This window comes from Pocillopora damicornis, chromosome 12 (genome assembly GCF_964200805.1).
Source record: "Pocillopora damicornis chromosome 12, jaPocDami1.2, whole genome shotgun sequence".
Lineage (NCBI taxonomy): Eukaryota > Metazoa > Cnidaria > Anthozoa > Scleractinia > Pocilloporidae > Pocillopora > Pocillopora damicornis.
The window spans coordinates 1,815,490-1,840,588 of record NC_142681.1 but is presented as its reverse complement, the minus strand read 5'-3'; the positions used below and the strand labels follow the sequence as shown (position 1 = coordinate 1,840,588).

Sequence of the window (25,099 nt, the reverse complement as noted above, 5' to 3'; positions counted from 1 at the left end):
CTTTCCGGTTAAATTAAATTTCTGGAAAAGAGGAAAGGAAATTACATGCCTCCTTGAAAAACAGTCGTTTGCAAAACATAGGATTCTGAGTCTTATAAATAAGCGATTTAGTTTTGATAATCGAGGATCAAGTTTTCTGTCTGGTTATAGCTTAATCACTGTTATTTCTGTATTGGTTAATGGCGGGGCTGTGGCGTCTGTTGGTGTCTAATCATGGATAAGGACTCGTTCAATTTGAGCGTAATCAGGCAACATTACAAAGAAGGGAACAATCGGAGGAGTAATATTTTCCCCAGATATGTTTTTGTTGTTGTTGTTTTTAGTACCGTCTGTTTTGCCTTTTGGATCTTGGAAACCCAATGACTGGCTCAATAAAAAGATAACACATGATTGAGCCAATTAAATAAATTAAGTGCCTCCCAAAGACCAATAAGAAAGCAAGAATTTTGAACATTTTCCCGCGTTTTATCACAAAAATACGGCTATGGATATTCGGCAGCCCTTTGCGCTTGAACGAAATCTCACTAATTCTTGGCCTAACTGGGTAGTATCTTAGCTGAGTTTAAGTTTTCGGCGCTTAGTAAGAGGATTGTGTATCTGGCTCCAGGAAATATTTTTCATTGGAATTTTTCTTTACCGATTACAGTGTTTTTCCTGTTTCAGTATACCGGTGCTTAGTCCATAGCTATGCACCACTCATCTCACGCAAATATGTCGCACTAGCAGGATGAGAATTATTTCAAAATTTTTTTTTATTGACGATGATATGACAAGAGTTCTAAATCAATTGAGCAGTTCTGTTCGAAGGCACGAGAAGTTGCATACAAGTTCGACCATGCATTCTCAGTTGTCTTTAGCCCTTGTAATCCTTTTTTTCAATATAATCGAGGATTTAATTATTTTCAACCAATCAATTTAAACCCTGCCGCAAAAAGGATTATTTTTTCATTACCATGAATTCCCTGTTTTTTTTATTTTGCAGATTTGTTATAAAATCTGGAGCAAACAGTAAGGATAGGACTAAATTTTCTTCGCATGTTTTGACCACGCTTGATAAATTTTTTACTTCTTATCTAAAAAGTTTCTAATCATAATCTGTGAGAATTAACGCTTATCTCAATTCAAATTAGACTTCAGAGAAGTCACTAACACCAAAGCCCCCACGAACTGTAAATAAAACATCAAGTTTTGACTGAATTGATACCACAGCCGCCCAAAAAGCAATTATTATATATTGTAGTCTGTTTGTGTTCCGACTGATGCACTTTAATGGACTAATCCTTTATTATGCACAAACAACACTTCCTTGTAATGATAGGTATAAGTTGTGAAAATGCTTCTACTCTGCAATTACCACAGTCTCAAGGTTTGATGATGTCACAGTCGGTTTTATTTTTGTCTAAGGGGGGAGGGGGTTCTCTACCAGAGTGTAGATGTGATTTTGCGACGTGCTGTTCAACCTTCAGTGATACCTTAATTCAATTGGACCGAAGCTTACAATTCTACATATAATTTGAGATTCGTCTCATGAAAACTGAAACTCCAGTTTAGATTAAAGTTACTGTACAGTGGAGATAAATGATAACAAATTACAGCAGGTTCAAAGTGCACATACCATAACTAATTCACACCAGAAACGCGCGAGATCTTACCTATAGAAGGAGCCCTGGATGTTTGAACTTTTTAAAGTTCTAAGATTAAGTCGCGTTTGATTCAGTAACAAGACTTTCAGAATTGATCGTCTAGGATTAAAAAGGATGTACTGCTACGTATGTCGAAAATCAATGGAACTTGCCCTTATCAAAGGGGTCTCGATAGTTTTCGGACCCTGGCAAATAATACTTGGCTATTTTTGGTTCCTTTCAAAATTTTCCCCGATTTGTAGACTGATATGCAGTATACGTGGAAAGGAACAAATCCTATTTCTTTCCCTTCCCGCCCACATTAACAAGAAAAATCACGTCCTTTTTTTAAACCATCAGTCGTGACTTCCTGTTTTGTTACGAGGAACCTGAAATAACTGCAAAATGCAGACATATTTGCGCCTCAAGAGGCTATCCAAACCAAAATGTAAAAAACAAATATTAGCTGAAAGGGATTATATATTTTTAGCTGTTGATTCATTTCGAGTTCACCACAGAGAGTTACCTCTAATTAGTTCGCCTTGAGAAAATAACGTAAGTCTACACTTCGGTTCTATGATCTATAATCGAATTTCCAGAAACATTCAGGTTTTCTTCCCATAAAGCGCGTTTTTTTGGGGTGCAAACAACCAGCACGAGGTTAATAACACTCAGTTAGGTACCAAAGGGAACAAAAGCTGATGCTATATGTTCATTCAAGTTTTGGTATAATAATGTGAGGAAATACACCTGCTAATCAACATCAGCAATCTGTCGTAAAACACCCAGTGATTCTTCGCACTCTGAAAAGGTTCGTTTTTTTATTTATTAAGAATAGTTAACCCGGAATGTTATTAGTAAATACCTGTCACAGAAATCTCAGAGGACAGAAACGTTTCCCCTTCGCATGTGCGCAGCCACGTTATTCTTTAGACCGGGAGCCAGTTCTCTTTTCTTTCAAATCACTTCTCTAACTGGTCTTTACACTATTTTACATTCTTTCCCTAATTACTCTTGGCATGTAATAAGGCGTAGGTGGGGTACGTCAAGACCGTTTACAGGAGGTTTTCAACACAAAGGCTTGATTTAATCCCGTAAGAACATTCGCAGGCATAGTTCAACAATAGGGGAATTATCCCGTCGCTGTTGACTGTTGTTAAAGTAAGGAGATATTTTGTTTTCTTTGAGCTCTGAGTTGGTCCTTTGAGATAAATATTTAAAAATGTCAATGGCAAAGTCTGGCGTAAAGTAATGTTGAAAAAATGAAAATTATCTGGGGCAGTTCAGTGAGTGCTAACTCAACCTACTGTCGATAAATTGGTGTTTTTTTTTCTTCATTTCGAGGAGGTGACTATTGGCAAATGACATTGATAGTTCATAAGTAAACTTCCTTTGTGAAATCAATGAAATCGATAGATGACTTCGCCCTTGGCCCACGAATTGTTTCCACACTTTCCGCTTCCTTATCTTGTCTGCGGTTAAAGAAAACGTGAGCGCGCGGAAAATAAAGACATCATGTGCTACTAAAGTACTATTAACGACATATCGATCTCTCGTTGCGTGAGGTCTGCCTGAAATGAACTTCACCGGCTGAGCTACTAAAGGCTGCTAGGAAACAAAGGAGTATATAACTTGCGTGTACAATGTATGTAAAACAAAAAACCACATGGAAACAGAAATAATGAACATAGCTATTGCTAAAGAGAAAGGAGCTTCTTTAAAACTTTGCACGTTGTGTGATTTCATTTATTCAGACAGAAATGTATTTAATCTACGAAGTTGGCAAATAGTTTTCCATCTTGCCTTTCTTTTGTAAAGTGTTTTGACTTTCGTTCATCGACACTAAGTCAAATACTACTCAAAATTTTATGGTTAAAAAGTCATCTTTAACTGAAGGTTTTAACAAACACAACTTAAAGCAATGATGTTGTATTATCTCTCAGAAAGTCACTTAAACTGATCAGGCCGGGAAAATGACGACAAGCCATTTTCTTTTTCAATTTCAAGTAGACATGTAGCACCATCTCCCAATAATGTTGCGTAGTAATTCTTTAATGTGGTTGACAACAGAACACAACGATATTATTTCATTGATATATCACAAATCAATAATTATAATGTTACTGAGCTCTGATTCTTTTTCACAGAGTTATAACGATAATATCTTTTATTGTAACAAGGTGGATTACGGAAAAGATTTCATGTCAGCTGCTCTGTATTTTGAAACTACTGTAAGATACGATCAACGTATCGACTTTGAAATCCATTCAGCCAAAGATTTTTTAAAACATGTTCTTTTGATCAAGCACTACTGAACTGGTGTTTGCCTTTCAAACTACATTTGCTGAAATACACTTCAGCAGACTGAGAAGAACTGAGAAGTATGAGTGCCACGTGCGATTCAGGAAAAACTAGCCGCAATGATTTATCGGCACATTTGACAAAATACGAACACCTCTGATAAAGAACCTTTTAGGCAACGTCTCCGTAGCTGTAAAAACTTCATGAATATTGAAAAAGGTCGTGAAGGGTTTATTTGATCTTGCGCGCTCTTTAACTGCACAAAACATCTGCGTAAAGTAAATCAACATCACCGAATTAATTTTCCGCCAAAAATGTTTTCAATCGCCATCACACTTTGTTACAAAGAGTAACACCCTACACTTTGTTGTTTTCATCGTTCACGAGATCTCTCTACTCTGAGTTTCTACAAAAGTTGGTCCGTATGGAATATTAATTCAAGCATGTATTGAGTGTGCTTGCTTTGTCGTTGAAAAGATTTGAAATACCCACCAGATGTTTACTCAACGTGTAGAATGCATTTTTGCAGTTCTTTCGGTTTCTTGGCTTCATTATTAGATCTTGGTACCAACCTACGCCCTCAAAGAAATGTTTTTCCTCGTGATTCCATTGTTTTAAGTTCTAATTGAATTCTACCTTCGATTATCTTGTGATAATGGATTCTAATTGACACTCCTTCCGAGTTTATAATAAACACTAATTGAATAACGACCACAATTAATTTGGGTGGTAATGTAAAGTAGTATAATAAAAACCTTTATGATCTGACCTTGAACTCAGCGGCACTTTTATAATGTCAATGAAAAGACAACTTTAGCTCCGTTTCATAATTACATATGACATGAGGCTAGTTGATGCTAAATGCCTTTAATAAACGTCAAAACGGCGTTTTATTTGAACGAGATACTTTTCAACCCGTCAATCAACACAAAGGTGTCGTTCATGGTATTTTCTAAGGCTCTTAACAATAAAGATATTCATTTGCCAACGATAGCAGTTACTTTCAACGTAAAAGCTCCACGGAACCACATCAAAGTTAAACTTCGAGATGTTCAGGTACCAAGATTCCTTCCTTGCGGCTATGTATCAAACACCGCAATACGTACAGAATAATCAGCTTCTGCTGCCACCTCCACCTCATTATAGTTCTCACTTCATGGAAGAGAGTAGAATTTGCAACCCCTCACAGCCTTGCTTCATGGCCAAACAATCCACAGCCTACAGTCAATCTGCAGCAGAGACATTTAGCTCAAACGTCCACGGATCTCAACTGCCTTTTAACTTCGGATCAGACCAAAGAACACTGATACCTCAGACTTCCTCTGCTAAGCTTAACATCTCTGGTAAGCTTCGTTGAAATACACCTCATTAATGATTTCTAGAACTGTTTGACAGACAATTAAGAACTTCTTGGCTTTTTTCCCCGTCAAATGCTAACTCCGTTACGACTTAAGAGTCGTTTGCGCTCAGCCTTTAGTTTATTTGTGGTTTATCAAGAGCTCGTTAAATTTCGATTTTGTCACGAGAGGCACGGGCTACTGAGGAAAACTAGGAAATAATGGTTGATGATAATGCCATGTTAATCATATCCTTAGACATTTAATTAATGTTCTGACGCCTGGTCTTACTTAGCGAGTAAGATGCTGTCAGCAACCAGTACGCAGGTTACAGCGAAGCTTGAACTCTACAATGTTTTAACTGAATTTTCCGTGACAGTTCAGGAAAGTATTTTCTTCTTCCTTATGTATTCTTAGAATCCATAAAGAGTAAGAGGAAGAAATGTCTTTCTCACGACGCAGTGAAAAACTATTTTTGAATCAGTTCCTGAGGGCACCAAAAAGAGAAACTGACGAAAGCGAGTTTCAAATGATCATTTTGTTTTCGGGTTAAAAAGGAAATAAATATGCTATTAAAAGCTTTCGTTCATTTGACACTAAGTTTTTATTACCATACGCAATGAATTTTTTCAGTAATACGCCGCAATATTTTGAACGACAAAATAGACTGATTAGAGATGCTTTAACATGTATAACCTAGTTTGGAGGCCATTGAAAAGCTTACCTAAATTTCTGAAATAGTTAAATAAGCTTTTAAATGATTCTTGGAGGCTTTTATTAGCCATAAAAGATATCCCTCCATAGGGCCCTGTACATTTGAAGAATTCGTTTCCCCATGGTGAACTTTCGTTGTTTTTTCCTAGAACCTTCTACCAGTTCAGAGATAATGCACCACCCTATTCCCGTTTACTTCCGCGTAAAACCGAATCTACGAACTCCAAGCGGCAAAAGATGTCGAAAATCACGTACCGTTTTTACGGATCTGCAACTGCGTGTCCTGGAGAAAACCTTTTCAGAGCAGAGATACTTGGATTCAACAAATCGAGCAAAGCTTTCGCATATTCTTTGCTTGAACGAAGCGCAAGTGAAAACTTGGTTCCAAAATAGAAGGATGAAATGGAAAAAGAAAGCACAGAAAGCGGAAAAACCTGATAGCTCGACCACGGTCAAGAAAACAGACAAAAAAGAGCCAGCTCTGGAAGAGAACGGACAAGGAAACACCAACAAATGAACACGTAAAAATTTCCCAAAATTATTTTCAAGTTAGAAACTAAAAGATACAATAAGAGAGAATTCGTAACTCAACCTTCTACAATCATTTACTGTAACTAATTATAAATGTGGAAACAGATACCAGTGTAACTTAGACATGATAGCGCTAATTTTACGGAAGTCGAGGGAGACGTTGGGAAATTGGCAAAAGTAAAGTTACAGTTTTGTATCAGATAAAAAAAATTATCAGTCGAGCAAATCTGCAAAAGAAGAACAAAATTAAAAACACTTTCCTTTATCTGTGCTGGCGGGCCCCGTCTTTCATCTTTAAAAAGCAAATAATTAGGACACTTAAGAAGATCAAGTCACAACAGTTGTGAATGTCAAAAAAATTACTGAGAAAAAAAAAAGATAAAGTAACGTTTTGTAGTTAGGTTACTACTCAAAAATCAATTTTGGGAAAAAGGAAACTGTAAAAAACGCCCTTTCAGTCCCTAGGAGAGTTATCCTTCCTTTGAAAGGAACTGTTAGCGTGAGCAGTGGACGAAAGTTTATTGAAAAGTATTTGTAAATATCAACTTTAGACGTTTCCTGATCTAATGAAATATACAAATGATGAAGTGATTTATGCCTGCTAAAGTTGGCGCGCATTTTTTTGTTAAGAAACAAAAAAGAATGAAAGAACTTGGGTGGTGTAGAATAATAAAAAGAGTGGAAAACCTTGGACGTGTGTCCATCCGACCCTCTTGGACAAGGGTCAAAAGAAATTTCACTATGTAGATAGGACGAAAACGACACACGTTAATCCCTTTTTATTACAGCTAGATCGAAGATCTAAATGAAACACAGAGAAACATTTATTCACCTAATGGACTCTTTGTTTACTAGAGGGATACAAAAAATGGTTGACTGCCGCTATTCTTCAGAAGTTAATAAGACAATTTTGAACATGTGCGCCGGTTCTTTAATGTTCCCATGCAAAGTTAAGAGGTCGCCGATTGGAATATTGTTGAAAATAATTGTAAAACCTCTTGGTACATACACCAAGAAGACAATTTTACGTCCGTTTTCAAAATTTCGCGACATAAACATAAATGATTGGCTTTCAAGTTGGCGTGAGAACTGGGGAAATCTATTCAGCATGTGTTTGTTTTTTAACTGGAGAGAAAGAATCCCGCAATGCACAAAACTCTTGTCAGTATAGAGCATGTGTTGTATAGCCGGAATATTAAATCCCGTGTTCCCTGGGTGATAAACACGACTAGGATTATGGCATTTATTAATCTTTTGTGCACCTATGACAGAAGAACCTTGGTGTTGACATAAAGAGTAAATGTAAGTTCAAAGGAGGCTACGTTTACGAAATTCTTAGAATGGGCAGGTCGTTTGCCGATCGTGACTTTCACTTGGTTTACCTTAAAGATCCTTAAAGCCATCACGCAACATTAGGCTCTTTAACCGTTGCGTGAAGAAGGGGGGGGGGGAGGTGGGGGAGCCCCTCACAGGGCGCTTTCAAAGTCGACAGATCAGTTCAAATGCTATAATTTTTAGCACCGAGTCTATGACTTAAGTTCTCCGAAAACTTTGTGAATAAGTTAATTTGGATGTATTATTTAATGAAGAAAAATAGACATGAAGAAGCTTTTATCACTCAAGCAAAGGTCACGCATGGTGGAACCTGCGAACAAAATATTCAGAAATTTTATCGTCCACTTGATTTATCAAGGGAAAACGTCAATCTCTTTCCTCCAGTGTAGTCAATAATTCTTGGTTAGCCTTTCCTGTTAACTTGTAAAGACAAACAAAACTAGGCTCCGTTCTCATGAGACAGAAAATACAGAGGCTCAGTAATTTGTTTTTTTAAGTTCTCTCAGAAGAAAGGGAATAAAGCACTTCCACTAAACGAAAGGAGTACCAAACCTTTATCTTATCACTACCAGGACCATTTAACCTCGCATGATCTTTACCAGACCACACCCAACATCGACGAATCCCGCAATTTTTCATTTGATGCTGTTATTGTTGTTTTTTAGTTGGTGTTGTATTAAGAAATGGTTGTGCAAAGAGCTATGTTCGTTGTTAAAGAATTTAACAAGTACATGTATGCGTTTTCTTACTGTTGTTTTCTATTGTTTGTTACCTTTTCTTTTTTGATATGCCCCTCACCTTTTCTTTTTCTCTAACTACCGCGTTTATTAGTTGCTGATATAGCTCGGTTGAGAGAGTCTAAACCATCATCAATCCCGGGTCCCGGCAAGAGTCATTTTCTTTTAATATGTTATTATAGAAGACAGAACTAAGCAAAAGGGTGAAACATTCCCTTTCCAAATTTTTTCTAAGTAATTCTGTGATACCCATGGAGCATGTGTGACTTTGAAAAAAAAAAGCCTCTCCTTCCTGAGCTATGATTGTTTCCCTTCTGCACTGACTACAGGATCAATCCTGTTGATCTAATTCAAACACTTTGATGATCCTACAACCAACTTTTGTAAATATCTTGAAAGAATTTATCGTGCTATCTTTTATCATAAAGACGATATTGAGAGATTAGATACCAGCTCAAAGTGGTTTCATTGACGTAAATATCCTTTCTTGTTTACCGTGATGGGTTTCCACTTCTCCGAAACCCAAAGAATAAAGAGATAACTAACAAAGGCAAGGGCAGGACGGGGTTATGTTTAGCAAACTATTCATCGAAGCTCAGCAATTTTAAATTACTCTATAAATGGGTGAAATATGCAAGTTGCGATTATATTTCATAATTTTCGGAATCTAAGATTTTTGCTAGTGTTGCTAACCCCTTTACCGAAGTTTCAGCGATGCACGTAATTACATGCTTTGTAAAATTTGATACGTATTGACAAATCAAGGTGCAACTCAATTTTAAAGGCATATTAAAGCCAAACAATTTTTTCTATTCTTACCTAATCTGCTTCTCCCTCCTGTTACATGTTTTCGAAAATGTTCCTCACTTTTTGCCTTCCGTTCCGCAACGTCTGCCTAGAAGTCCAGCGAATAAGTGTGGCCACGTTTTTATGCCTCAATCCGTATATCGCGCGCTTGCTCGTTGATTGAGTCGAAACACTGAACTTTCTCGTCTCTTCGCCGCAACCTCAAAAGCAATCAACATATATTTGAACCGCCTTCTTGAAGAGAGCTGAATTTCCTCTCAGGATTTTTTTTTAAGCCTTGTGTATGAAGCTGGAGTTTCTCGGTGTGTTTGTCTCTGTTACGTGTTGCCTCCTACGTCGTAGATTTCGCGCCAAAACGCGGCTGCAAGCTGCACCGATCCGCGCCCCTTCTGAATCACGGGAATTACGGACTTTTTATTTTTCCTTCTTCAGACTAACGGACATGTCACGTGATTAATTCGTGTTGACATTTGAGGGCCACATTTGTACTAATTTCAACCCATACTGCATAACCATGTTTGCAAGCAAAAGTGAGTGGCATTTTTCGTTGTAACTGATACAGGGACATCTTTATCACCTTCCATTCGTATGGATGTTCCAACAGGCAGTTCCAGTGTCCGCTGTGACGAGAGTCGACTTTAAAAATTAAGAAGGTGGGCATGGGTAATTATGAGACGTGCTTCACAGAGAAAGGGATGGTCTGCGAGGTTAGAGCATTCCTTCCCATCGTATGTACCACCTTCTGAATAAGAGTAATGCCTATTCACTCTGCTGAGTTTTCTCCAAAGTTTCCAAAGGCCACATATGGTTAAAGCCGAGACAATTTAAATTCAAATTCAGAAAACAAAAAGGGCTGTTTACGCAAGGGGTCGGAGTCATATTCCTTATCATACAGACCGCTACCTCTCCCACAATTTGACTTATGTTGCCTTGAAATTCCCATCTGTTAACAATCAATCCGTGATATTTCTTGCATGTAAGAATCACGATTATTACTGATAAATAGACGTTTGGTCCCTATTTCGCATGAAGAAGTTATTGTCCAGCATCACGCTGCAACAGCGCACATAAAAACTCCTTTATTTTACTCTACTTTTTCAAAGAAGGCAAACCATGAGGTTTAATTTCTCAGGGTTACTTTTACAACGAGTATGATACTTTTTACCTATTTGAAGACCACACAACCAGCGACCACAATCGTCACAGGCCCCGAGACTCTCTAACATACTATGGCCCATTTGTGTTAATCGAGTTTAAGTCGCAAGGTCCCTAGTATTTAAAAGAGACAGGAAATTTACTTAACGTTATCCGGCAAAAGAAATATAAAAAGCCTATAGATCAACACAACTGTTTCTTATTTGTAGTCTCTAAAATTGGCTCTCGGAGGAAGATTAATTTTTAAGTTTATAGAATGTAATACTTTAGGCGACTTCTATCTTTTATTTAATCTTTTTGGGTTAGCTCTTTCGTTCGTCAATGTTCTCGCCGATCATTCAATTTCCATTTGGAATTAAATTGTTATTTCTACCACCTCTGAATCGTCTTTTATAAGAACAAAACTAAATTCCCCTCACTTTTTTTTTGTATCATTGTCTGAAGGAAGCTAGGAGAATTTGGCTTTTGATCAAAGCTTATGAACATGATCAAACTCCTCACTCCCCTCCTACTCTCAGCTTAATTGGTTAGACCAGGGTAGATACTAATTTCCAATTTCCAACTGATAACGGAGGTACTTTGCCGGCTGACTAATAATTGAAAAGAAACCTTGATATAAGTTCACCTCTACAGAAGTACTAGCGATCTAAAAAGTTCGTGGAAGTTATGTGAAGCTTTCTCGAGAATACAAATCATATACAAGGGCGAAGACAAACTTTCAGGGCCATCTTTAGACAGCGCTACAATTATATTGTCTTGCAAATAAATACATACAGCGTCGACAAGAAACATTACCCTTTTTCCGTCCGATCACGTTGATATGGTTGAAAATTTGCCGCTGTGCCAGTTCGATGTAAATGTTCCAAAGTTCTGTTTTGTATATAGCATTATTACGTCTAATTGCATCACTCTCCTTCAGCGAAAAGCCATCTACAACACATCTACATTCAGAGATGAAGCTGGCAGAAATCCGTTAATGTTTTAAGTTAATTATTACTTTCGAATTTGTACAAGTGAAAAAGTTGAAGAAATTTCATAATAAACCTATGGACATCATAATTTTCTTTCTAGTTGTCGCTGCACGAAGGGGTCTCGTACGCTGTCGGTACTTGACAGAATCGATAAAGACGAAAGTAAAATGAATAAAATGACTGATGAATAATTTGCAACTTCGTGGGCAGCTTTATAACAGACCTAAAACTACTAATAAAATCTTCTATACTCGATTCTTAATGATCCCAAACAATTCTCTTCCCAGTCCCCTACTGTACTGCGCAATCTGCGTATCATACACGCTTAGCGCTCCTGACTCGCAGACAGGCCATGTACACAATGGACAACTGTTGCACCGATCATTACAAAGCCTATCTACTGCGTCACGTTTTACCGTGTGTAGCATTAAAGGCTTGATCAAGTTTGACTTCTCTGTATCTGTGTATATACATGTTCGAGTGATTTGCGTGAGAATGGGCAGTTCACGGCGACACAGGGCCGTTTTCTTCTTTGCTGTATTGCGTGATGTAGCGATGACCAGAGCTCATAATTTTGGCGCCTGCGCGCATCATGACTTGCGCTTGCTGGAATGACTGTTTGATCTCCTTCATCCATTCTTGAAATTCAGTCTCGGTCTGAAAAATGAAACATTCTAGAATGAATTTTTAATTTCATTAAGTAACAACGGTTACCAGGAGGGAAAGGGTACCAACAAGATTGACTAAGAGATGTTTTCCGTCTTGTCACGTGCGAAGGTCTGAGGTTCGATTCCTCATGGGGACTCAGAATTTTTCCTTTGTCCAACGACGTGACAAGACGAAAAAAATCCTTTTTTATTTCTTTACCGGGCTCAAACTTGCCATCTCTTTTACTCTAGTTACAAAAATTGACTAAATTTCAATTAATACGACATGTGCACGTAACACAACTTTCAGGGCCCGAAACATATGGTAGTTACTGAGGTACCAGTTCACTGACAGCACAATAATGAACTGCACTACAAAAGCCGCGCCTCGACTCACCTCTGCTCTGAGAATATGGTCCCTGTTATCCCGGATGTTTGTGCTGATTTTTATGCATTTAAAACCTTTGACGTGCGTCTCTTCCACTCCCGTTATATTCTCCATACACAAAAGACTCGGCATTTGCTACACAAAGAAAGAACACCATTAACACCAATAACCTCGAAGAAATTTCTATCAACGTAAGACTAAGTAATGAAGAGCATCTGAGTCTCGGCAGCCCGTGCAAACCAAACGTACCAAAAGCGAGGGAAGGGAAAGGGTTTTAGGTCAGCTAGGCAGCACATTTTGAGCTTCATTCAAGGGAAGAAATCTTTGATACCGACTGACGAAAAAATTCCAAAACCCTTTGAAACAATAATTTAAAAGATGCCCCCACTTGATTTGATTAAATGGTAAGACCAAGCGATGTGCCCTCTGAAACTCGTTACATTTCCTGGTGAATCAAATTGCAAAAAATACTCTCGCTTACCCCAGCTTGCTCGCCTCGCCACTCCAGTCGATTGGGGAAGAGATGAAAGTACTTTCTTGGCCAATTACTCATGAGTGTGCCTCCCAACTTGTAAAGGTAGCCTTCCAACAAACGGTCTCCATCCTCTGCTACTATAACAATGAACGGATTTTAATGAGAATTGAGCGCTTTCCGAGTGCCGTACGACAAAGAACACATGCATTCTCAGGGCCTCAAGTGGGCCAGGAAAATCCAACTGAACGACTGGCAATTGGGTTGGTTTTGCATCTGATTGGTTGAAAGGTTTACCCGAGTTTCCAAGACCAATCGTATATATATGAGGAAAAACCGATGCAATATGGGATTACCTTCGAAAATAAGCTGGAAATTGCTTGATGAATATTGACTGATAGCAGGAAAATCAACATACGTATCACTAAGAAAGTAAGTTGAAATTTACTTACAGAACATTGTATCACCAGAAGGCAATTTAAAGCCTCCATTCAAGAAATTTGTGAGGTCGGTATTTTTCGAGCTTAGAAAAGTAACGGACCTTTGGCCCGGTGTTCCTTTAGTGCTGCTGACACTTATCGAATACTTTCACTCACCCGTTATGGAATTTTGATGTTTCGCTTTCTTTTTGGCTTCTAACTTATCATGTTCTTCGTTGACAACTTTGAATACAGTTTCTACAAATACACGATAAAGGTTAAAAAAAACAAAGCCCCAAGTAATAAGCACACAAAACACCACAAGCACATGCATATCAAACTGGAGATATCACGAGAAAACAAGACAATTAACAACGAACTATTACAGAAACAAATCTGCATATGTACTTTGGTTCTTTTCTTCAAATCTGCGTCGTTTGTGACGACTCCACTGGGGAATAAAGGAGGTAATTTTTCTGTGGTACTGCCTAGGTGGTGGGGGGAGGGGGTACTCCAAGATGATTTGGTTTAGAAAACTCCGCTTTGGAAACTCTTTACAGTAACTAATTTACATTATCAACTCATTTGATAGGACCAAATTCTATTTTATTAGGGGCAAGTGCATTCTCTATCGTATAGACGATGACCCAATAGCTTGATCGTTACATCAAGAGGCTTTTTCCAGGATTAGCCATACGTAGAAGTCAAAATGCAATTTCACCGAACATTGTTGCATATGACTTCCCTTACCAGCTATTTCTTGCTGCCATCTCTCTGACACGGTTAAGTTAAAGTCTTTATAAATCTCTTGATCTTGATCTGTCATCTAAAAAGCAATGTTTATAAATTAACCTGTTACATTAAAAACAATGTCAAAATTGGAGATATTTTCTTTGGTTGGGATTACTTTTATTTGAACGGATTACCCAATTACTTGGCCAAAATGGAAAGGTGTTGCTAAATACATTTGTCATTTACGGGTGTCTGAATCGAGTTTTCATCTTAAAGTATTGGACATGGTTAAAACAAAGAATAAAAAACAAAAAAAGATTAGACCAGTAATCAAGTAGACCCGTAAGCATTCCTCCATTTAATCCTTGTGCACATAGCCTGCACAGCTCGTGATCTCGAAGGCACATGCTGCTTTACTATACACTGTGCTTACCTTGATCCCTTTGACATCATCTTCATCGAATGAGCCGATATCAAATGCGTCAGCGGCATTCACTTCGCCTCTTGGAGGCACAAGTGGCGGTGGATACTGCACAGACGAGTAAACAAACAAATAAACAAAGAAGATAAACAACGATCAATAAAATCTGTCATCATGTATTTATCTCAGCGATCTGGGCATTGCAGCCTTTAGATTTTCAAAAACCATGGACAAGGCGTATAATAAAAGTGTAACCTTATTTCAACTTCTGAAAGACAAGACCAGTAAAATGATCAATCGGCACATACAACACCATTGAGACAGTTTCATCAATCGCAAATTGGAGATTATCCACGAAACTTAGCAACGATTAGAAGTACCCCGTATGATCAAGAACAAAAGGGAAGATTTCAGCATCAAGAAGTGCATTTCAAAGAGCTCAAGAGCGTCCATTTTTTAAGATAACATGCAACGGCTTTTATCAATAACTTACAACAAACAAATTGTAAACGGTTCCTCAAACTACCACTGCTCACAAACATCAATTTGTATCTTCATTAGTAACCGTATTCAAAGAATATTACGTGGAGTAACCGCTGACAGTTCGTGCGCGCAAGCGTACACCAAATATTTGTGTTCGAGACAAAGCCTCTTACCTTTAAGAGTTCAACTAATTTCCAATCATTACTTTTGAAAAACTCGTGTTGTCTCACTTCTGTAGCCCTATGGAAGAAAAAGCAATTTTCATTTTCCATTTAGTTTTTTAGTGTCGTTCCCTTTTTGGGGTTTTTCGGTTTTCGAGGGACCAAATTTGTCTTACTCCTGAACACTGGTTCAATGCTTTTTCGAAGATTGAGCGATATCGGTTTCTTAGACTCAAAAGAGTAAAAAAACTAAAAGGCAAACTTACCCTGAGCCTCTGCACCCAAGTCTGCTGGGGACATCTCTGTTGAGGAGACCGGCGAGTAGTGACTTCATTTCTTCAGAAAACGTTTCTGGATATTCTACGTCCTACAAGACGGATTATGATGATGTTAGCCTAGCCATACACGAATGTCTTTAGAAGCCTCTTACAATTTCCAAGAGGCCTCAAAGTCTCCCTTAATAAGAAGACTCCGTTTTCAATCATACTTACGTAAGTTAACGTTAATCTATCGATCTCGTGCTTGTCTTTTGTTTTGTGCTGTCTGAATGGACTATGCCTGCAAACCGATGGCAAAAAAGGTATTAGTGTTTTAAACAAATTACAACAGCATATTTTTTGTGAGTAGAAGCATAAAAGTTAAATCACCCAAAATTTTTCCGTGATGACATGTAAAGAAAGAAACATGGGTGGCGAGGCGGTTCATTACGTCTCGGGAAGGGGACAAGGTCGATCTTGATAGTCATTTGTTGATAGTCATTCGTTGAATTTAGTATCTCGGTTACCCTGCTCCCCGTCTTGCTTTAAAAACGAAAGAGGGAGTCCCAACACCCGTCCTCTTAATTTGCCACTGCTTTTTCGTTCCTGAACTTAACCTAGCGCAGACGCAGCAAGCATAGCAGGCGGTCTTGCACATGGCAAAAATAAGGGAGGTGCAAACTTGAGAGATGACGGGCTATTTTCACTTTCATCTTACAGCTTGTTTCCGCTCCTCTGCCGCTGGAAACTTTCTCACAATCAGTACACGCTACGCAAGCGAACGCCGACATGCAGCCATGAAACACGAATTTCAACCAAATACAACCACATGCAATTTAACGATGTACCTACCCAACAAGCAATTTGAAAAGCATACAGCCGAGAGAAAACCAGTCGGCACAAGAGTCGTATGCTTCACCCTTCTTTAAAACTTCAGGCGCCATGTAGCCGTGGGTTCCCCTAGAGACCAAAAGAAAGGAGAGAGAAAAATCAAGAATGGCTAATGGGAATTCAAAGTAAACACAAGCACATTGCCTAAGCACGGGAAACACGATCAAAGAAACTAGACTTGGTTTAGCTTCAAGTGTGAGTGATTGGGAAGGTAACCCGAGTTACAAAGCAAAGGGAAGCGAATCCAACGCTTTCCTAGTTTACTTTCGACTCTCAATTAACAAGAAATCCAAGATAACAGTTTCTGAAAGCTAACACCCAAGAACGAAAATCTACCACAAAAGGCATCCAACCTTTCGTGGACTATAAATTTGCAGATCACTTACACACTGGCATGTGGCTTCTTCTTTGAGAAATCACAGGCAAGGCCAAGATCTGATATTCTCACGTGACCATGTTCGTCTAGCAGAATATTTGCGGGCTGAAATATTGATCAAGGTAACTGATTAGATCAAATCTTTACTCAAAAAAGCGAGTACAAAGAATATCAATATGGGACGACGTACAAAACAGATTTCTCCCAGGCATTAGACACCCTGTCGCAAAAAGAGGAAGCCTGGGAAAGAGTTTGCTGACCGCGAAGATTTTCCCGCCAATGTTTCCAATGACTACTGTAAATTGGTCACGTGGTAGCCTGTATGCCATCAAAAGCAAACACATCAAATTTGCGAAAATACTTTTGAAGGAAAAGACAATGGAGAATGAAGCTAAAATTCTTGATTAATGAAGGAATGCTCGAATTAACGAACGAAACACGACTGAAGCCCACTTGTGCACATGTAAGTGCCTCGAAATGTCTTCATTTCATACACCGTGATTACAATTTTGTTGCTTCAAATAGCACAGAATTTTCTGAGCAGCTTCGTAAGAAATTCATCAACTCGTACTGCGAATCTACAAATGCTACGATGTTTTTTCTCCCTCTCTGTCGCTGTTGGCTAAAATAAATGATTGAAAGAATTCTCCGCTGTCCCAAAATAGAAAACTAGGGAACAACATAGTTTATCAAATGCATTTTTCAGCACCTGTTACCTTTAAATCTCTATAGCAAATTTTTCTATCGTGCATATGCTCCAATCCCAGAATTATTTCTGAAGCATAGAATCGTACCTGAAATAAAACAAGTAGGGAAAAAACTGTAAGCGCAAGTTAAGCAACATTTCTGATTCATACATTAATTTCTGTGAAAAACAAACAGCCTCCTCAGTTCATTCAAGCAAATGAACCTTGAAATAATCTACTTTAAAAGCTAATTTCACTGATTAGCTTTTACCAATTGCTTCATTAACTTACATCATCTTCACTGAAGACACCATGTTGGGACAAATGATAATGCAAATCACCACCTAGAAGATGGGCCAAAGTCGATTGGTACAAAGTAAGCACTGTCTTTACATAATACTTTTAAGGTGTCTTGCATATCTTTTAAAATTAACCTAATCATTTTGACCCTTTTACACCAAAGATATCAACATCAACATCAACACTCCTCATTGTACTCAATACATTTGGCATAGCCTTGGCTGTCAGTATCGGGTGTTAAATCAAACAATAACCCCTTGTTTATACAATTGTATCTTCTCATCACTTTTCTAGTTAATATTGTACAGATGATTTTCGAAGAAATAACTCATACGTCAATACTGGAAGTGAATTGTTTGAATGAATTGTTAGCACTCATGGTTAGATGCACTCAACAGTAAACTCAAAACGAAAATGCTAATTACTATTTGGAATATCAATATAACTCATCTTTACCTACCATTCATTAAGTCCAAAACAAAACAAAGTTTGTCTGGAGTTTGGAAGGCATATGTCATACATACAATGAATGGATTATTCACCTGTAAAGTAGTTCATAAGAACAAAAAACAGTCATTTCAACTTAAGTTTTAATTTTTTAATAATTGCTTTTCACATGTAGAAAAAACAGAAGCTCTACTCACCATGGACAACATAATTCTTTCATTCAGTGCCAATGTTTCTCCCTGTTTCAGTTTGATTCTCTTCTTGTCAAGGCATTTCATAGCATACCTATCACAGAGAGAATATTAAAAATATTTTCATACTTAGTCTTTCCAACTTATCATGACCAGTTCATTTTAAAGAATCAAATTTGACAAATGTCTTTTTGAAATGGAAAACTCCCCACACAAAATTACATAGTTCACTCTTACATTTTTCCAGTGTCAGCTTTTCGGCATCCATAAACCTCTCCAAACCCACCACGACCAATAATTCTATGTACACTAAAGTCATTCATGGTTAGCTGTGAAGAGAAAGAGAAAGAAAAATTGCTCACTACAAGGCCCCTGCTTAAAATAATATCATTAAAATCCCTCAAAGGACACTGTACTTTAGATATATACTCACGTTAATATTAAGTTCCACATTTTTCCACTGACAAAATCTGACATATCTATCGCTGTTAACAAAGAATTAAAGAATTACTGAATCAAAGATAGCAAGTAATGAGAAAAGAGAGGTATTAGCCAACACAACATAACAGCCATGATATTTGCTCCTAAAGATGAAGTTTATGGAGGACTTACCTTTTCAAGAACTTCTGGAAGATTGACCCTCTTAAGCTGTTTCTGATTTCCAACATGTATGGCTGGAGTAAATAAAGTAACATATTACATCACCAATAATTGCATTTTAACTTAATAGGAGAGTAATAGAGACAATGATAACTAATCAATTATGAGGATATAGTACAGTGTACACAGTCTTACCTCAAACAGCGTAGATGGAAGTTCTTTTTTTGTTATTGAACTCTGCACTTGGTCCAGAGCACTTGTAGAGAAAGACTGCAAAAAAATATATTTAAAACATGTTCTTCACCATTATTCTGACATTTTTTTCCAACAAAGAAGGATGATTACCATGCCCTTAAGCAAAAAAAAAAAAAAAAAAGGTGTGATAGTGATAACAGTATCAATAATGATAATGAAAATATAATGAAATGATAAAATACAACAACAATGGTACCCTAACTGTTATTGTTTGTAATACATACAAGAACATGTTATGTACAGTAAAACTGCTTAATCTGGGTTGTGTAAAAATACTTACATGAGAACAGGCAAGGAGCTCAATCATTATGTACTTGTCAAATATTTCTCGAGCCATCTTCAGTCTGTCCTCTTGGAATTGGAGTTTTTCATACTCTCTAATCTGCATTGATTCAGAGAAGTTTATTTTTTTTTGGTTTCCACCACTTTCCCATTTCCATTTACCACCTAACTTTGGGGTGTTTTTATGATGTACAAATCATACACCATGTTAAGTTTCTCAAAGGTATTATGTTTCTTAAGTATTGAATACAAATATCTTAAGCTTTTTTTATTCCAGTTATTTTTTTAACTCAATTGTACTCCATAAATGATTTGAATAGTATTAACAAATGAAATAAAACAGAACGAAAGATTATACTCAAGTATAGGATTCAGGCTCTCCAATCAACCTAAAGCTGTATGTCAACTTCACTTGGTGTGAGGTTGTTAAATAAATTAACCTGATGTACTAGAAAATCAGTTTTTAATAACTCTAATTAATTTGAGGACATCGAAATGTAGTAGGAACAAAAACTTGATAAATGTTCTTTCCACTTCATGATGTTTTCTGTGATCTATTACTGGACAGACACATGACAACATAGAATATTATTGTTAAATTTTATTCAAGGATCATCAGTACAAGCTCATAATTCTCTGCTCCAGCCATTGAAAATTGTCTCAAAGTACAGTGTACGGAAAGGAACTTCACTGTTGTGCAAATGGTGTACAATGCAGCTGTCTCCAAAAATGTAGCAGCATATGCATAGAGGAACTTTTCCTCAAGCTATTTCAGGAATGCTGGCTAAAATGCAAATTCTCTATTTTACAAAGAATGTTGGCTACATGTCGTTAATGCATTGGCTGCCCATCAGCTCTATAAATTCTATTGTATGACTCAAAGAAACACTTTTATTAGGATGCTAGTTCCCCCCCCCCCCCTTGCATTATATATTATATCATTTTCCCAAACATAGTGAGGGAGTGTGCAAGCTTGGTAACCTACCCCAAAACATGAAATGATGGGTTACACCAGTGCTGGACCTTTCCACTCTGAGCCCATTGCACCAAACCATAAGGTTATTACTACTACCTTATCTGTTTGGTTAAATCAACCACAGACTACTTCATTAAATCCATTTAACTCATCATAAAGTTACAAGGTTCAACAATCATCATCAAACAACATCTCCGATCCAAAATGAATTAATTGACTGAGAAGAGCAAGAGAGAGTTAGAGCAAAAAGATCACAAAATGTTAATCCTAACGAGCAAGAAAACTACTTGCACTGTAACCTTGACAAAGCCAGTGAACCAGAGGAATATCATAGTTATAAATATTAAGGAAAACATTCCTGCAGCATTTCTAATGCACATGTACAACCAAAATCATCAACTGCTACTGTAGCTGAATAAAGCAAATAACTTTTGTAGTCATCTTGTGTATAGGAACACAAAAAGAAAACTTGACCAAGAGAAGAGGTTGGAAAAACAGATGTGAATAAAAAGGTGAAAAACATCATGCATGTTGCTGAACAATTTACCTTTCTTCAGGCCAGTGTTTTTATTTTGCAAGGCCAGCTACAGCAAATATATAGCACTGAGCAATTTTGATACTCAACTAGTACACTTAAGAATCATAGGCAGACTGCTTATTCTAAGAAAAGTATTTCTTACATGCAAGTATTTCTTTGCATGTTGTGGACATTTTGTTTGGATTAACATCTGGTTATTTCTGAGAGGATAGACATCTCATCTTGGTTCAAGACTAAACATTTAATCAAAGAGTGTCATTCATAATTAACACTTGATGATGACAATCTGCTACTATTTCTCAAAACCAGTTCAAAGCTCTCAATGACATTTTGTTCAGCATAATATTGTTGCAGTCTCAAATTTATTGTTGTAATGTCACTGTGTCCGTGATTTTACAAAACAAGGATTCTTAAGATGATCAAATGTCAAATTTCATTGGGAATACATGATAACTAAGCCAGTTGGCAAAAGGTAACTGTATGATTCCTGATTTAAAAAAGGGTAGATGTTAAAGATCAAAAAGTGCTGAGGACAAACAGATAGGCTTTTCTAAAATGAAGTACAATTGCATTAGCCTTAATCAAACAAGGCTGGTTCAATATTCAGGCAGCCCTCATTTATTCAGAACATATGCAAATAGTTTATCTGCACCTGATTGAATAATTTTGAAAAACTTGACTTGCATTATGACAAATTGTGCCAATTTTAATATCATGAATAATATCTAAGATTATAGTTGGCTCTAAAAGTTAATGGGTAAATCAGCTTTCACAATCTTAATTTTACACCAAGCATGATAAAAGTGTGAAATTTTAACCAATGTTGTCTACAAAACATGCTCACGAAAGAAAAAATTAAATAAAACTTGATCACCTGTTTGAGAAGAGTTTTAACCCAGGGGTAAACAAAAACACTTTGAAATTACAAGAAAAGTACCAAATGACATGCACTTCAAATAACCAAGCAACATAAAATACATGAACATATTTTCAATACCTCCTGCATTAAATCTTTTTCAAAGCAAAATTTCATAATACTGAATTTACAAACTATTAGGAAATAACTAAGAAATTTTGGTAAAAAAACCTATTGTCAAAATTGCAAGTGTCACTTTTGTTAATGAATTTAACCAAAGAGGTATTCCATCCATCTATCTTTACAGTACGAAGAGAAAAATTTCAACTGCATCTAAATGCGAGACATCTAATTCTAATTCAAGACCACTGTGTGCCATACATTCATAAATAATTCACTAAAGAAAGCCTGACTTTGATGGTTCAAAATTTCGATGAAAGTATCTAACCAAAATCATGAAATTTCATGGGGCCTTGTTAGATCAATATTTAAGGGTGATCTCCCTAAACTACACGAGTTAAACTACTATCAATATAATTGTACTACAGTATCTTATGCCGCGACTCCGTGGAAGATATTCCATATTTATCTTGAATCATGCGATGGCCAGCACGACAGGGAATCACAACAAAGACATAATTTTTCTCAAAAACTTTTTTTCTCTGTTTCCTATATTTCGACACAAGGTACGAAAAAAAACACCGTAAAAATTATGTATGATCACCACGAAAGAGGAAAAAAACCCATTCGCACCCATGACCATAACAGAAATAAGACTGCAGTCGATTGATGATTTTCCAGCAGTATGGTGTTTACATGAATAAATTCAAGCAAGTAAATGGAGAGGTGTGCTAATTTTGAATCGACGCACGATCCATCATCTAACATTGCTTTGATCTCTCATTCGAATTGCGAGTAGAAAACGATTGTAACGGTCTTTTGTCAAAAGATGATACCGAGAGTCGAGTTTCAATATGCAACAATTGAGCCAAACGTGTTAGGTGTCGATGTCAAAGCTATTTACTCAGAAAAGCAAAACAAGTTTAAATTCAATTCGATGTTACTGCGATTTTAGGAATTGTATATCTTCCCCGATTGCAACACTACTCTAATTACAGATCGTAAAATTTAAGCCCCCTCGTTTGTGGTAAATGTTGCCATTCGAGCGATAATTTTACCGGTGATTTCCTCGCGACATGACATATAACTGGTCACAACCGAGGTAACAAAACAAATGGTATAAAGGATAAGTCTAAGGCGAACAACAGTTGAAGTTCCCACTCTCAGAGGAAAATCTACGTTTGCATTATTTATTGCAAAATCTTGCGCGGTGAATAAAGTACCAAAGTACAGGCAGGAAGAATGTTTGTATAGTCTGTGGTCCGCGTGGATAAATCTTAGGTGCCCCTTACAATACCACGCCAATCTACACTTCCTTTCGACGTTAAGTGAACACAAGCCTTTCAAAACAACAAATACTGCATATTCTCTCGTGCAAGATAGTGCTGATGTTCAGAACTCGCCAATGGGAAGAGGAGCTAAATAGTTCAAAATCCGACCTGTATTCACAGATCGCTCGTATATCTCTTCAAAACACTCCCGAATTGTAGAAATCGGTCGTGGATTATTATCGTTAATTTGAACACAGTCCAGCCAGATTATCCGGAGAAATTCAGGGCTGAATTTGATCAGACTCTTCCCTTTCTAATAAACTTATACAACCAGCATCCGCCCACTCGAGAAATATTCTACTAAATTTACGGCTGCCTATTAGCTTCCTGTGCTGAGCTTGGAAAATATACAGGTAAGTAAATAAATTGATGTAAGGTATAAAACTTGGTTACTCACATCTTCATAAAAAGCTAGTTGAGGAACTGGTTCATCGCACTGAGTTTCGCAGAATTCTTTGAAAACCAGGTATCCTTGATCATAAGAATAAAACAAGGTCATGATACATAGGGGGAAACCAAAAATATTCTAAATGAATTGAAGTGCTGTGTTCGTCGACATCGAACGTTCTGCTCCTTCGAGAATGCGCGTAGAAAAACACTGTGCATCTGAACGATACATTATGTTTTGACACCAAACCACTTACCTATCCTTTGGTCGAATATTTTGTCGAACTGTACCTCTCCCCTCTCGCTCAAATACTTGTGCATTACATGGTAAACACTGGAAATATAAAGCAACAACGCTCTCGATGGAACAAAACTAAATCCTGTGGTTAACAAACTCAATCCAAGAGATATAAATTAAAAGCGATCGCAATAATCTACGTACGATGGATCAGGTAGGATGATTTTCTTGCTTGCACGAGCCGCTGGCGTGGATTTCGATTTTTCCATCGCCATTAGGTAGGAAACATCAGCCAAAACCGCCTCTAAGTCCGCCATCTTGGCTGGGCAGCTTGGTTTATCTTGCAAATTTCGTCTCGCGATGAACATTTGCGAGCCCTTCATTACAATTTGCTCGCATGTCATTGGTTAGAAATAATATCCCACGTGATCATCCATGATGGCGGCCTATTTGATGGCAGAACGGGCAAAAGTCAATTACGGCTTCCTTTTCGCTTCGTTGCTAAAAGACGTTATCTTTGATGCGTTTTACTAATCTCCTCCAATTGTTTTTTAGGAACATATTTTTTTATTTTATTTACGAGGACTGCAAATGAAACTTTATTTCAGAGGATGAGACCACTAAACGCATCGCTGAGACCTGCTAGACAAATAACGCAGACACAACCGAGTGGGTTTGAAACACTCTTCAAATGTTTGTTTTTGCAATATTAGCATTGGACGCACGCATAATTTATAGTCAAGATATTGGCTTTAGACGCCTCTTTTCTGCCTCTAATATCGTGTTTTATTAAAACCGTCCCAGGAAACTAACCGCGGGTAATTTTTAAAAAGTTCGTCTGCCCTGAGGTCGCGCAATTCTTCCAAAAGACGTTCAGTGAAAGTCTGCATAAGTGTCATTCTAAAAAGGGAAACTAAGTTTTGTATCAGGTTTCTTGGGATGGTATAAAGTTTTATTTTCGTTGTGAAGTTAGTCGATATTCCGTATCAACTGATGTTGATTCAAGGGCACGGGCAAACTAAGTTAAGTTTAAAACTCAACATAACCTAAAATAGGCGGGTAGTTTGTAAGTAATTCCCAGGGGCAAAATATTACTAACAAGCGTTTACAGTCAATTTGACTTCATTCTGAGGAA

The 25,099-nt window shown here is 37.3% G+C and overlaps 2 protein-coding genes and 1 long non-coding RNA gene across 4 annotated transcripts; 1 reads left to right on the top strand and 2 right to left on the bottom strand.

Annotated features, from left to right (window-relative positions):
- Positions 1–3,660: 3,660 nt before the first annotated feature.
- LOC149036055 (uncharacterized) lies at positions 3,661–4,551 on the bottom strand. Its single transcript, XR_016181997.1, has 2 exons — positions 4,416–4,551; positions 3,661–4,192 (listed from the first exon to the last, which is right to left on the bottom strand). It is a non-coding gene; the product is annotated as an uncharacterized LOC149036055 (long non-coding RNA).
- Positions 4,552–4,847: 296 nt separating this feature from the next.
- On the top strand, positions 4,848–6,767 carry LOC113665538 (uncharacterized). Its single transcript, XM_027181251.2, has 2 exons — positions 4,848–5,266; positions 6,124–6,767. The coding sequence occupies exons 1-2, from the start codon at positions 4,972–4,974 to the stop codon at positions 6,489–6,491; spliced, it is 663 nt and encodes a 220-aa protein (XP_027037052.1). The 5' UTR covers positions 4,848–4,971; the 3' UTR covers positions 6,492–6,767.
- A 3,681-nt stretch (positions 6,768–10,448) lies between these two features.
- On the bottom strand, positions 10,449–24,324 carry LOC113665499 (G protein-coupled receptor kinase 3). Of its 2 annotated transcripts, none has more exons than XM_027181201.2 (23): positions 24,169–24,324; positions 23,984–24,060; positions 23,737–23,810; positions 19,517–19,618; positions 19,177–19,251; positions 18,994–19,055; positions 18,815–18,866; positions 18,619–18,710; positions 18,388–18,475; positions 18,204–18,285; positions 17,735–17,787; positions 17,474–17,551; positions 16,768–16,862; positions 16,343–16,450; positions 15,725–15,791; positions 15,500–15,600; positions 15,246–15,312; positions 14,602–14,697; positions 14,187–14,262; positions 13,614–13,694; positions 13,027–13,157; positions 12,555–12,680; positions 10,449–12,167 (listed from the first exon to the last, which is right to left on the bottom strand). In XM_027181201.2, exons 1-23 carry the CDS (start codon positions 24,279–24,281, stop codon positions 12,015–12,017), a joined length of 2,049 nt encoding a protein of 682 aa, XP_027037002.1. In that variant the 5' UTR covers positions 24,282–24,324; the 3' UTR covers positions 10,449–12,014. The 2 variants fall into 2 exon arrangements, with proteins under 2 accessions (XP_027037002.1, XP_027037004.1); XM_027181203.2 differs by having other exon boundaries at positions 13,027–13,154.
- Between the last annotated feature and the right edge of the window lie 775 nt (positions 24,325–25,099).

Bases quoted from the DNA above. Each gene is read 5' to 3' on its own strand.
- LOC113665499 (XM_027181201.2), bottom strand. From the start codon at position 24,281: ATGGCGGACTTAGAGGCGGTTTTGGCTGATGTTTCCTACCTAATGGCG. The intron at 17,788-18,203 runs GTAGGTAAAGAT...CCCATCTTCTAG, and splicing joins TGTTTTGGACTTAATGAATG to GTGGTGATTTGCATTATCAT. The intron at 16,451-16,767 runs GTAAGTGATCTG...TTTGGTCTCTAG, and splicing joins AAGAAGCCACATGCCAGTGT to GGGAACCCACGGCTACATGG.
- LOC113665538 (XM_027181251.2), top strand. From the start codon at position 4,972: ATGTTCAGGTACCAAGATTCCTTCCTTGCGGCTATGTATCAAACACCG. The intron at 5,267-6,123 runs GTAAGCTTCGTT...GTTTTTTCCTAG, and splicing joins TGCTAAGCTTAACATCTCTG to AACCTTCTACCAGTTCAGAG.